Raw genomic sequence first — 13,390 nt, forward strand, 5'->3', positions numbered from 1 at the left:
GAATGTTGGCTAGCATAGGGTCTTGCATGCACCACGCTTCAGCGATAACCCGAAAGAACGCTTGTAGTCGCAACGCCCGTCCATATTGAAACCGATCACCAAACTTCCTGTGCAGAGATAAGCGGCAAGAATTTGTCGAGCCATTTCAACGGGCCTGAGTAATATTCACTTCCGATGTCATCTGTTTCAATGCTCCTACATTATCCTCAGCAATAAAAAAAACGCTCGTGCTGTCCGCCCTCTTCTACGCCGGTCACGACGGGCAGTAAGATAAAACCTTTACGAGAGAAAGACCACGCCACTCTTTGGTGTGAGCAAACTCCTCGTCGCTCAACGTATCTTGTCCCAGCAGACAACAAAATGTCAAATTTCATCCGCCAAGAAAAAAACAATTCTGCTTTTAGGCAAACCAAGCAATTTTCTAATTCCCGTGAATCCGGAAACGTGTTAGTTAGCACTTAGTTGGCAACGCTCAAGCACAAAGAGGCATCCTTGACATGCGGGCGAACTGCCCTTGTTACTCGTCGGTCTACTGGAAATAGCTTGGGCAAGGCGGCCTTGTAACAAAGCACTCACTCCTTCCTCTTCTTCTTGCGCGACGGCTTGTCCTCGCCGTCCGAGCCTGCGGCGTGCTTCTTGCGCTTCTTCTTCTCCTTCTTTTCCTTGTTCTCAGCGTTCTCGCCGTCGCCCCCTTCGTCGCTGCTGTCGCTCACGTAGTCCTGAGACTTGCGACCCTGGAGGAACACAGCACCCCAAAATGTACCAACGTAGTACCAATGTAAACGAACCAATGAGTGTGTGCATTGGCACCAGCACCTTTGAATACACTCATGTTTAATGGCACTGTTTTGATCAAACCCAGCAAGGAGCAGTTGCTCTGATGTGCTTAAATTCTTGAGCAAGATACAGGTTAATGAAAGCAGGGACTGGATTTGCTGACATTTGACCTGCAAGGGGCCCTCATTCCACTTGCACTTACTGCAATTCTAAATGTGACCTTTTTTTTGTTAGTACAATAAAGTACCATATTTTCTGGACTAGAGTACAAGGACTACATGTGTTCAGAAGTTGAAATCTAACATGGTGTGGACCAGGGATGGGCAAAATACATGCAAATATGTATCGAAATACAAATGCAAAATACTTTGTCAAAAATGTATTTAATTACAAATCTAATTACATTTCCAAAAAAAGCATTTAAATACAAGATACAAATACAACCAAATGTATTTGGTCTCCTCCAAATACTTTTCCAAATACATTCCTCAAAATCTGCGTCAGCGACTTCAGGGCACCTGCAACGGGTTTCTGGGTATCTCACTTTACTTTTGCATCGCACACTCGGGAGTTAGTGTGCCAGGCTCTAGTCACGTAATAGAAATATAATCACAAAAAAAAAAAATGTAATCAGCTTGGACGTAATAGGTGAAAAAAGTACAGAGGTTCAAGCAGCATTTTTTGTCGATTACATTTTGGTAGAGACCAATAAAGAACCGAGACGACCAACACGCGCAGCACTAGCTAGATAATCTTTTATTGTTAAAATTCGCACCAGTTACGAAAATCTGGACTACCCGCGCATTTAGAATGTTCCAGGCAAAAATATGGATGGAAATCAGGCTGGAAAGCATCACAAGTTGTCACAGGCACTTATTTAGCCAGTCTGCCTGTGAACGTCACTTTCGGCACTATTCTTGCCCTGGACTAGCACCGTAATCACAAAGTCACTAAACGCTTGTGCTTGATTGAGAGACACTGCGTTCGGTGCAGAACGTAGTTCTCTTCCTGCTCTGGACAGTGACAATAAATTTGAGGGATGTATTTTCGCCCACAAAATTGTATTCAATTACAATTGTATTTGAAATACCTACGTTTTAGTATTTAAATACACACGTCAAATACATTACCCAATTTGTAATTAAATACAAATGCCAAATACACAAAGTATTTGAAATACGTATTTTAAATACTTGTATTTGAAATACTGCCCATCCCTGGTGTGGACTATCTACGGGTGCAAACTATGCAAGGTATTGTTTTTCAAGATTGCTCATTGTGACGACCTTGAAATTATGAAGCAAAATTTTAGGGACGATCGAAATACTGGCACAAGCATTTGAGGTACCGATACACTCAAGATACTGGGATATATGCCCGAGAACAATTTATGTGTGACTTTTCAGAAGGAAGGAATACACGTGCATAGCCTTGGTGCTACAGATGCACAAACTGGTGCCCTTAGCATTAACTCCGTGAGAAGGAGATGCTGGCTCCGTGAGAAGGAGATGCTCCTTCTCACGCGAAAGTTTGAGAACATGACGTTGCCTGGATAAAAAATTCACCTAGAAAGATGAAATTTCTCGACGAGCCGACGTCCCCCTAAGCCTAATATATCGTCAAAATGAGAAATGACATTGTGTGTGGCTAAAACGTCTATTCCAGTGGGAAAAAAAAAAAAGAAAACGCAAGTTGGCAGGAAGGAAAACAGTAGTATCCTCTTTCATGCTGACAAGCGCTCTTCACTTATGTAAATCCCACATCCCTCCACGACGTCAGCTCTTGTTTTGGTGATGATACTAGGCTTAGGTGGAAGTCGGCTCCCGGACGTATTTCATTTTTCCCGATCCCCTTCCGATACGGGTAACGTCGCACGTTTTAAAACTTCCCCATTCCATCTCCACCGCTGGCGTCGTACTCTCACAGAGTACGAGCTTCCTGCGATGCATAGTTCAATTACGCGGGCCGCAAAATGCGGTTCTCCTCTCTCGGGACTGCCCTGTAAGTGCGCCTTCCTGCTTACAAGGTCTGTAGACTCCTCCCCTGCTTTTGTCCCAGTGTCCAGACTGAGGGGCGTTCACCAGTTGCCAGTCAAGGCGGGTAGGGGATCGTCAGGATAGAAAAGCTGGAGAACCCCCGGACTACAATAAGACACGCTGGGACGGGCGGAGTAAACGGTGAGGGAGGCGGCACCTTGGACTTTTTGCCCGGCTTGTCCTCCGGGAAGTCTGCGAATTGGAGCTTGCTCTTGCTCTTCTCCACAAACTCCTGCCGCTTCATGATCATGGCCCGCTCCTGCTCCTGCTTCTGCTCCTCCAGGATCCTCTGCACATGCACAAGACATACAGGTCTAGAAAACACAGACCAGAACAAACAATGTTGGTTTGCATGCTTGCGTCTGAGAACGAGTGGAATGCTGCTGTAAGCAGCATTCCACTGCTTACGGCGAGATATGTTAATTCCCTTTTGTTTATTTATTTAACCATATCAATATCCAATATGAATATGGAAGTTATTGTTATGCGGGTACATTGTGATAACCCGTGGAGTCATGGAAGGCCTCAGATTGTATAATGATTGTATAATGATAGTATACTAAGTCTGTTTAGTGTATCTTGTTTGTCATATGTCTTTTGAGAAGGTAATGTGTTCTTATTTCATGAGCTGCCTGTTTTCATGCACAAGCCCAAAAGTGCTTTTGAGGTATAGAATACACTGTACAATTCAAGGAAGAAACCTGCAATAAACTTATTACTATCATGTTGCCAGCCGCCCCATCGGTGGCCAAAGCAAGGGTGAACGCTGCCTTCCCTACTGTGCGAGCAAACAAGATAAAAAAAAAAAAATAAAAATGATCACCTATAGCATTGTCAGAATTACTTCCAAGCCCACAAGGAGATGATAATGCGTAAAAAATTAGAAGATCTTGCCGCGTGCGTGGTTGAGAAGGAATGCTACTCCATACTTCAATGATGCACGCATGGCCGAGAAGGAACGGTACTTCATACTTTTAGAAAGATTCGTGTTCACTCTCATCCCGCACCTCCACCAGAAATGTCACAGACAGAAACAAATCGACAAGCATAAAAATAAAGATAAAGGTTTAATTGGCGAACTTGTGCCAGAAACAAAAGAAAGAGTATCAAGGAAGCAGCAGCAAACGTCGAGCTGTCGGCGTTCGTTGAGCTGTCATCCAGCACGAGGGTGCGAGTCCCTCTGGCTCAGCAAAGCCACACTGGGCTCTGATCTATTACACTCCATATCTCGAACATTCGGCCTAGGATGTTCGAGACTGGCTTGGCAAGGTCATGCAGGGCTTTTTATCCACTATACTCGGTATCTCCAACTTTGGGTTTAGAATGTTTGAGCGTCGAGCTAGCGCAAAGGTGACTCGGCAAGGCCAAGTGTTGGCCTCCTTATCTCTTACACCCGAGGTAAGAGTAAATACAAATCTTCTAGAAGTATGAGGTAGAGTTCCCTCTCGGTCATGCACGCGGCAATGTACAGAGGTCGGAAGGGTTCCAGGGCCACCCGGTAGATGGCGCCACCAGCACACTGTCTCATTGTAAGCTGCTCTGAGCGGTTGCGTCGCGGTCGGTCACACTCTAACGCAAATGTGTGAGGCGGCCTCAAGGCACGATGGAAGTGTAGACCGGCGCCATCTGTTGCAGTCACCTGCTCCTCGGAGATCTTGCGCCGGAGGGCTTCCCTCTCCTCCTCCTGTTTGCGCCTGATCTCCCTCTCCTCTTCGTCCATGCGGCGAGCACGTGCCACGTGGTACTGCGCCTGACTCAGCAGATCCTGACACTGCCTGCAAGGTTTGTCCACGTGTGGGGAGCGTTCGTCGAGCTGACCGCCAACGGCCAGATCGGGTTTTGCCGTCCTTGGCGGCCGTCTTTACGACGTTAACGGTGGGCTCACCTTGACTCGATGGCGGCCTGAGCAAGGTCGTACTTCATGCGATCCCCGTGAACGCTGAGGTACTGGAAATACCTGCGCAGAAGCCAATGTAATTCGTGAATTCATAGGCAATGGAGGCAGTCTGCCCTTTTACCTCGCAGGCAATCACAAAACAAACGATGCATAAGTGAACGGCACTATTAAAACAAAATCTTTTTCTCACAAAATACTCATGCTACACCCATGTTTGAAAATGTATCTAGTTCCAATGATGCATAAGAGGTAAATATTAAAACTGCAAGAAATAAAAAAAAGAAATTTTGTAAAGAAATAAATCTGATTCTCAAATAAACATAATATCTATTCTGCTGAGGCTTAAAGGGTAACTGCAAAGAAAAAAAGTGTATTTTTAAACAGCCTAATTGGGACAAGCATGTCACAAAACAATTTTTCCGCCAAAAACAAAATTTTTTACAGCAATAATTATTGCGCGAGACTGATTTTAGTTTGCGGCTATTTCGTCCGTTTTAAATTGCGCGCTACAAAGTTGGTATTATATGTCACGTAGTGGTTGCTATACATCACAGAGTGACGTACAACAGCCACTTTGCGCGCTTCGAAAGAGTGGGAGTTTCAAATGTGGAGAAGTTGTTTGTGACTCCGACTAAATTTCGTCCTGTGGCGTAAATATTGCTAGAAAAAATTTGTATTTTCGCAGATTTGTTTTGTGACATGATTGTCCCAATTAGGCTGTTTAAAAAAAAAAAACATTTTTTTTTCTTTGCAGCTACCCTTTAAGCCAAGTGAAATGATTTTGCATACAAGCATTTTGTTTAGGAAGTTTAGCTTATTAAAAATTCATAGTCTTTATGAATACAGACTGATCCTGAGTTTAAAATCAGCAAAAAAAGGAAATATTATAAATTGTTGTCAACCCTAGCGGCACTGACACGAAATGGAGTATTGGAAGGTTGTCTACTGTTCTACAAACTATGGTAAGCAAATGTTACGATATACCATACCAAAACTGTTAAATTTTCTTCTAGAAAAAGAAATTTGCATTGACACAATCTCCTTTAAGGCTTTGCATTCTTTTTATCTGTAGCAGCGACTCACCTCCCCCACTTTAAATTTGTTTATGCTACACAAAATGCATTCTTTAGTGTTTTTCGTATTTCTCGTCTGCCACGTCTGTGCATGCAATCTGTTTGGTGATTAATGATTGTGCTGTAATCTCGTGCACATTTTTGCTGCAATGCCATTGTATGGGGCCGAGGGCTGGTCAAGCCTCCCTTGAGGCTCTTACCCTTTACTCCACCATGCTTCATTGAAATAAACTTTTATTATTAAATTTTTTTTTCCTCACTTTGACATTTTGGGATACTAGGTTCATCTTACACAGGGTTTTAGAATGAAATTTTTATGTGACAACCTTGAACTTGATATTGTTGGTTCTGCATAGAATAGGTGCACCTGTAAGCACTATTTGTAGTGGTTTATCACTATCTACTAAAATCTAATAAACAATTACACTCCAGACTCCAAGTTGCCTTCAGACAAATAAAATTAACACTACCGGATGAAATCTTGAGCATAGTAGTCACATATATTTTGTTTGTAGATGCTGAGAAAAAAAAAATCTTATAGTCCGATAAGAACACCTTGAAATATGCCACAATCTAGTACAGCTATCCAGAAACTATAATCCCAGATTTGAAATCACCTGTTGCCAATGAACGAATGAGGCAAAAAACACATGAAAACAGATTATGAACAAGAAATAAAGTTTGAATACCACTGTTCTCCCTCAATTACATTACAGTGCAGTATAGTTACATCATGCAGCAGTGATGCCATGACCACGGGTTGAAACAGTGCCTGTCCAAACTGAAACGAGGAACGACCGAGCTCGGCAGCCCGAATCTCCGCAGTGCGCGCTTCCGATCCACGCGCTCCAAACTATGATGCACCGATGCACATGGACACCAAACCCCCCAATATCGGAGAAGATAAAAAGAAGTTTCAATGTCCCCCGTCTTCCCTTACGATTAGCGCTGAAAATAGGCCCGGTTGACCCAACCGGTGTCGTGTCCCTCCCTCCCCCTCCCCCCCTCTCCTCTCCTCTCTCTCTCTCTCTCTCTCTCTCTCTCTCTCTCTCTCCCCCCCCCCCCCCACCAGCATGTCCGTATCAACACCTCCTGAATAGCGAGGCAAAGATTGGCCAGCAACCCAAGGTCGAACGCGGCGCTGACCAATCGCGGCGACGGGCGATCTCGCCGACTTCCCCAAAACCCTCCGAACTAAAATCCTGGGGGGTGTTGTCCGAACACCCCATGGGGAGGTCTTGCAGGGAGGCTTTTGTTGCCCAGACCGTGGCCGAGAACCCCACCTGTGCGCCAGGCCGAGCTCGTGCACGGCGGACAGCACGGTGGCCAGGGAGGACTTGTCGTCGCGCAGGCACTGGGCGGCCAGCCGCTGCAGCACCAGGGCGATGTTGTACAGCAGCAGGGTGTCCTGGGGCGCCACCCTCCTCGCCCGGAGCAGGATGCGCTTGCACTCCCGCAGCCGGTTACAGCGGAACAGGGCCCGCCCCAGAAAGATCAGGATGTCCACGTGGTGATGCCGGAAGAACTTGCGCAGGCAGTTCTCGTACTGCGCCGTCCCGCGGACGAGAAACGAGGCGTTTCTTCAAACATGTTTTTTTTTGGGAACGAGGTGGATGCGATATGTTGCGACCGAGAGTTTGAGTTTGCTAAGCTATACCTATAAACACTGCTGCTATAAGAATGACATGTCGTCTTGACCGGCTCTCTCGCTTTGCGAGCACAGATGCATAACAGGCCCACTCGAAGCATTGTGCTTGTTCTTGTAGCTTCTCCTTTGCTTGTGCTTGTTTAGGTAAGGATTGCTATTGCAAGGCTGTAATAAGTACTAATATAAAGTTTGAATAAAGTCCCAAAAATGGCATAAGCCCTTAACTTAAGGTAGCTCTCTAAACAAACATCAGTATTTTCAGGAAGAACCTTCACTGCACGAGTAACTTAATATAATTTAAACTTTGCTTCGAATTATCCATACTTTATTTTTCCTCGTTTGCGCTGTGGTTCACCGTGTACGGTTCAGTTACATGAGTCTTTGCCATAAATAAGATCTGCTGTACAAGGGAGGGTCGTGATAGAGTGAAGACTTCTCGTAAAAATGTAAATTTACTAAGAGTATTAGTAGAGTGACGTTTCACTAGTTTAGATACCTTCGTTCCCCCAAAAACCGTCCATAATGTTAGCAGTCAATAATAACGAGACTAAAATTTCATCCCTAAAAATGTTTTCTACTATGTCGTGGCATATTCACAAACGAGGTACGTATTGATTGAGACATGACTACACCACACCCCAAGAGATGGCATCCCACAAAGGAGCAGACTAACTCTGGAAGGAGAAAACAATAAAAAACTTATGCAATCGCAAAAAAAAAAAAAAAAAAAAAATATTGGGTGTAATGGGAGGATTTTGGTATAACCACGACCATGTCGGCCAGAATCCCCTCCTTGCTACCAACTAGGATTCAGGCAAGGGCTCTGCATCCTTCATGCTAGACCACTAGCTTGCAGTTTCATTACACTCATACACAGTCCATAGTTTGCATTGAGCAAGCTGATAGTCAGACAACTGCACCTTGACATCAAACTTGATGGCTGATTTTAAGTGCTGGCTACAATGGTAGCTATCCACTAGAAGCAGAGTGGATGCAAACTGCGATGGGAACCACACGTTGCCTCACAACAAAACTTTAGATATGCAGCAAATGCAAAAGCTACGCAATTTGAAGACAGATTCCACGAATAGAAGGTAAGTGTGCAAACAAGCTGGTGTAAACTGAACATAATTACAACTCCAAAGACTGGAGTGAGACAGGGGGACAGGACAAATATGAAGTCTTCAAAAACCTTGTGTTTGTCCTGCCCTGTTTTCTGTCTCAGACACCGGGTTTTCATAATTATGTTAAACTGATTCCATGTTTAGTTGCTTAAACACATTCACACTCTGACGCCGCTTATTAGCACATCCCTACAAGTTTGCCATCGAAAAAGAAGCATATCTGCAGACTACAAATACAGATCGGTAGAGGTTGAGACATTTACAGGAGAGCAAGTCAGTCACCATGGTAACTAAGTGTTTTAAGCTGAGAAGCAGAAACAACACCCACCATTTGTATGGCTGCCACATACTGTTTCTGCTCGACATAGATGTGAGCAATGTTGAGCCAGACGTCGCAGAAGTCAGCCGTGGCTTCACGGACTTGGGCAAAGATGTCGCGTGACTCCGAGATGTAGCCCTTGTGCGCGAGCACGGCACCTGCAGGAACCCGTCGGTTGCAAGAGGGGCACAAGCTCGAGAAAACTCCTCTTTGCCAGCGGTGCGCGGCCAGTTATTTGCCTAAGCATAGAGGCTGCTCAACCTTCGAGCTTTGCAAAGGCGTGCCCACTGTTGCCAGACATGCACCCGATAAGTGCAGTCCCACCCAGAGCGGCCAGATCAGGTTTTGAAGTGCGGATGCTTGCAAGAGTGTACTTGTCATACAGGCTTATGAAAAACCATCAGCTGTGCAAAGAGAGCCCATACTCGATTAGCTTTTCTCTCAACGAAATATAATAGCTATTATTAGGATGCGACTCTTAAAAAAAGTGACGGAATGCCAAGGAAACTGTTACAAAATCTGCACACATACGTCAGAGGACAATCTGCAAAAAAAAATGTGGTGCCGTATTTGCACGATTGTAAGTTGACCCCCACATTGCCCATCAGCAAAAAAAAAAAAAAAAATCTGTAGAAACACACTTTACAGCGAACGCGCAAGAGCGGCCGGGCATCTCCTGCGAAAGCCCAGCCTCAAGCACGAGATTGATGCCTTCTGAAATGCTTTGGCTGTGCATGCACGCGCGAGGTGCATGAGATGCCCAGTGGTTATCAAAACTAGAAAGTTCACGGGACAACTGAAGCTACTCCCCGTCGTTCTCGCTCTGTCCGCGACTAGAGACTATGATTCGTCCGCACTGGTGATGTCATCCTTGTCGTCGTCACTGTTACTTTCTCAAAGCACGTCGTCATACAACAGAACCTCGCACTGCGCAAATGACTGCATCAACCGCATCTTCCACGCTTGCTCGGTGATCGCGCTGCAGGACGGGTAGGGACCGATCGCGCTCTTCTGCGGCGTACATTCCCAGTCCGACCTCCAACTCTGGAAGGCGTCCCCACCTATCCAGACTTTGACCTGTGGAAGCCTCTTTGTTTGTTGACACAGTTAAGGTCCCGCGTCATTGCAAGCTCCACAGGAGTACCGCCCACATCGACAGATCGCACTTGCGTACAGTGGCGCGGTTGTTCGTTGCTTCTGGACGAAAAATGGCCATAAACGAACACTGAAAACCTAAACTGCCCGGATCACACACATCAATAAGAAAAAACATAGTTGGCGCTCCAGCATGATCTTTACACTCGATCGAACAACATGTGACCGCGATTCGTACAAGAAACTGCAGAAAGAAGCCGTAGGGAGTGAGGCGTGAGGCTGTTCCAGCAGCCATTCCAAAGCGGCTCTTATAAGAAGTGCTGCCACCTCCGGGAGTCAGGAGCACCGTGCGCCGTTCACTGCCGTACATTCGGGCTAATTTGCAAATCACTATCCATAATACTTGTTCATGCAAATAGTGCAATAATAATAGTAATGCTCTATTTGCAATGCTACAGGTACAGCCGGCTAAACTCGTAACAAGTCGCGGTGTTCTTGATGTCGTGATTGCTTCGTTTTTGTCGGCGGTGGAATGTTAGGGTTCGTTTTTAAGTCGATTCCCCCCACTTCAGATTTTCAAAAATTGAAAAAGGGATTGACCTACATTCGTGTAAATACGGTAAACTGAGAAGAAAGAATGAAATTCTAGACGTGCCACGACGGGAATCGAACCCACGACCTCATGATTGCAAGCTCGACGTACTAATGCTACGCCAAGTATGTGGATAGACACAAAGCTAGTTGGTTCCGTCTCTATCACAGTGGCGCCTACAAGCCTCAAACGCAAGTGGCAAACACCGGCATTTGGCGTGTAATAATAAGCATATCCATAAAAAGAAAAAAAGAACAATTTCGCTGAAGGCAGGCGGAGTCGCCATCCGAACTCGTCTGCAACGACAAGGCGTGCGCTCACCCACGCCGTTGGCGGCCCAGATGTTGCGGGGGTCTAGGCGCAGCACCTGCTTGTACATGGCGAGCGCCCGGTCCTGGTGGCGGCGCTCCTTGTCCCGGTCCCGCATGGGCTGGTGCAGCGTCTGCAGCCACACGTTGCCTAGGGCCACCAGGGAGTAGGCGTCCCCGGGGGCCCCCTTCAGGATGCGCTCAAACTTCTTCTGCCCCGGGCCCCACTCCTGCTTGGCCAGGTGCAGGTTGCCGATCAGGGACCACGAGTCTGGGTGCTCCTGCCGACCGATCCAGATCAAAGACGGATTAATACGGACTAAGGTTAAAGACAAATCAAAATCAACTAGCCTGCTTCTTTTGTTTGCCCATTCTATCGAGTTGTAGTTTATTTATGTATACAGAGTTTTGCAGCGCTTTCATTTACTTCAGCTTGTTCTCATAATTAGATGTTTTCCCATACACGTATCATGGATCTGCTTTCTATTCTCTCAGACCCTCAAAGGAAGCCGTCAACATGGAAACCAGTGAAGATTTCCCCAGCAGATGTGGCAGTGAAAACTGTCGCTCAACGAGTTAGAAAAAGTTTGGTCACCTGGTTAACTTGGAGGGCTTCTTTGAACCAATCGGACGCCTCGTAAATCTGGCCACGGTCTCTAGCCATGCATCCGAGGCGGAGGTAACCTTTAGAAAAGAAACAAGAGTGAAGGAACTCGGTGAGCGTTCGAGGTGCGACAAATATTGAGTCTTGCACTTAAACTAAGACCGCACCCTTTTGTCATTTACTCCAAATGATAGTGAGCGTTCTATCTAGTCTATAGCCACCGGCAGAGTAAGAAAACAGCCTGCCATTCTCATTTTGCCAGTGACTGTAGCAGCAATACAACTGCCATGCCTTAGGTTTCTGATTTAAATTATGTCAACTGCTTGTATGAAAAACAACATCTTACTTCTAAGGCACCTTATAACAATAATAATAATAATAATTATCTCTATTCGTGGGTGACCCCACAAAAAATTCATCTTGAACGCTGGAAAGGCACCATGGTCTGTGACCTTTCGGATTTCACCACCGTTTCTCTGAAGTTGTTGTTAATTATGCTTCAGAAAGTACAGATAGTGCAAAATAGGTAGACTTACTGGTTAGGTTCGCTCGGTAGAAATCCAACAATGGGAAGTTTGAAAGTAATGTACGCAATTTTAGCGCAAGCTACCACTAAATTTAGCGCTTGCGTTAGCGCACGCTACGCAAAGAGTTTTTGGAATAGTGTTCCTCTGCCGTGACGCAAAAGCCAGAGCATTTAGCGCTTGCAATGCCGCCAAGGTACAGTCACAATTTTTATTTCACACACGAAATGCTGTAATTTGAGCAAAGACAGTTATTTTTTTTATTCAGAGTAATATTTTAGATTCGTTCAAATGTGAGTGCGACGGGGGCGGTTGACCGGTCGTGTCCGCTTGCGTTTCCTTGGCAAGTGAGGTCTTGTGTACTGAACTTCGCACACCATACTTTTGCCGAGAAATGTTTGCGAGTCAGAAGCATCAAGTTGTCGGCGATCATTGCCCATCTTACCGGGTCTAACTAAACCGAGTGCAATGTCGTTCTGTGTTGAAAATCGCAGTCACGAGGATGCCACCAACATCACGCTCACAACGCCACTAAAGCCGCCGCAACCACGTCTTGGAAGCCGCCATTTTTTAACTGCTGGCCTTGGCTTTACCCAACTTCTCATCACAAATCCTCCTTGGAGTATTACAAAGACCCTTTGCGTACGCACACAATTAAATTTTCGAAAAATAGCACACGCGAAGCGCAAAACGTGGTTAGCGTTTGGCGCAAGTGCAGTGGTGACGACGCTATTCTTAGCACACACAAACACTTAGCATGCGCTATTTTAAAATTGTTTAATACCGTGCTCACGGCTGTGACATAACATTTCAAAATTCTCCGCACAAGAAAGCATTTAATATCCCGAAACAATAAACCGAGAAATAAAGCACTAGGAGTTCAAGGCCACGGATACTTTCCCTCGGGCGCAGCATCTACTGAACAGATATTATTATTATCGTCATAATTCCCACCCAATTTTGACACCGACACCTTTTTCCATAGTTTATGCGTGCACATAATTTACTGTGCAAAATCAACTTCTCGCATTTTCTGCACATCTCAAGAGCCACGTCATCTCCTCGATTATTCAAAGAAGCTCTAGCCATTGTAAAACACTATAGGGACGTCGGTGGACCACAAGAAAGCCGGCTGCCCGAATCGAATGACAAAAACAAATAAAAATGGACGCATCTCCACAAGGGTGAATGATGTTGATTGGGGCGAAGCTCTGGTGGTGCTGATGATACTGATTTTATTGTTCATAGGTAGTGCTGATGGTGCTGATATTTTTTTATTGCTCATAGGTAGTGCTGAGTTCGGGGTTGCATCTCGACTTCATTATTACTGCTTTATGGTCGGTGAAACACAGAGCCAGTGGTTCTTCTAGTGGATCAGCTTCGATCCGCTAGA

The 13,390-nt window shown here is 45.5% G+C and overlaps 1 protein-coding gene across 1 annotated transcript in view; it reads right to left on the bottom strand.

Moving 5' to 3' along the window:
* The window catches only part of LOC8028466 (RNA polymerase-associated protein CTR9 homolog), a 41,344-nt gene that overhangs the window by 3,143 nt on the left and 24,811 nt on the right, over positions 1 to 13,390 (bottom strand). Inside the window, exons 10-17 of the mRNA XM_029989267.4 lie at positions 11,465 to 11,553; positions 10,883 to 11,150; positions 8,884 to 9,032; positions 7,067 to 7,329; positions 4,699 to 4,770; positions 4,453 to 4,588; positions 2,971 to 3,102; positions 577 to 734 (exon numbers count right to left, since the gene is read on the bottom strand). Of these exons, the coding sequence (XP_029845127.2) occupies positions 577 to 734; positions 2,971 to 3,102; positions 4,453 to 4,588; positions 4,699 to 4,770; positions 7,067 to 7,329; positions 8,884 to 9,032; positions 10,883 to 11,150; positions 11,465 to 11,553 (1,267 nt within the window). The remainder of the gene's footprint in view (positions 1 to 576; positions 735 to 2,970; positions 3,103 to 4,452; positions 4,589 to 4,698; positions 4,771 to 7,066; positions 7,330 to 8,883; positions 9,033 to 10,882; positions 11,151 to 11,464; positions 11,554 to 13,390) is intronic.

The sequence above is a fragment of the Ixodes scapularis genome, unplaced genomic scaffold (genome assembly GCF_016920785.2).
Source record: "Ixodes scapularis isolate PalLabHiFi unplaced genomic scaffold, ASM1692078v2 PGA_scaffold11__112_contigs__length_91849675, whole genome shotgun sequence".
NCBI classification, from domain to species: Eukaryota; Metazoa; Arthropoda; class Arachnida; order Ixodida; family Ixodidae; genus Ixodes; species Ixodes scapularis.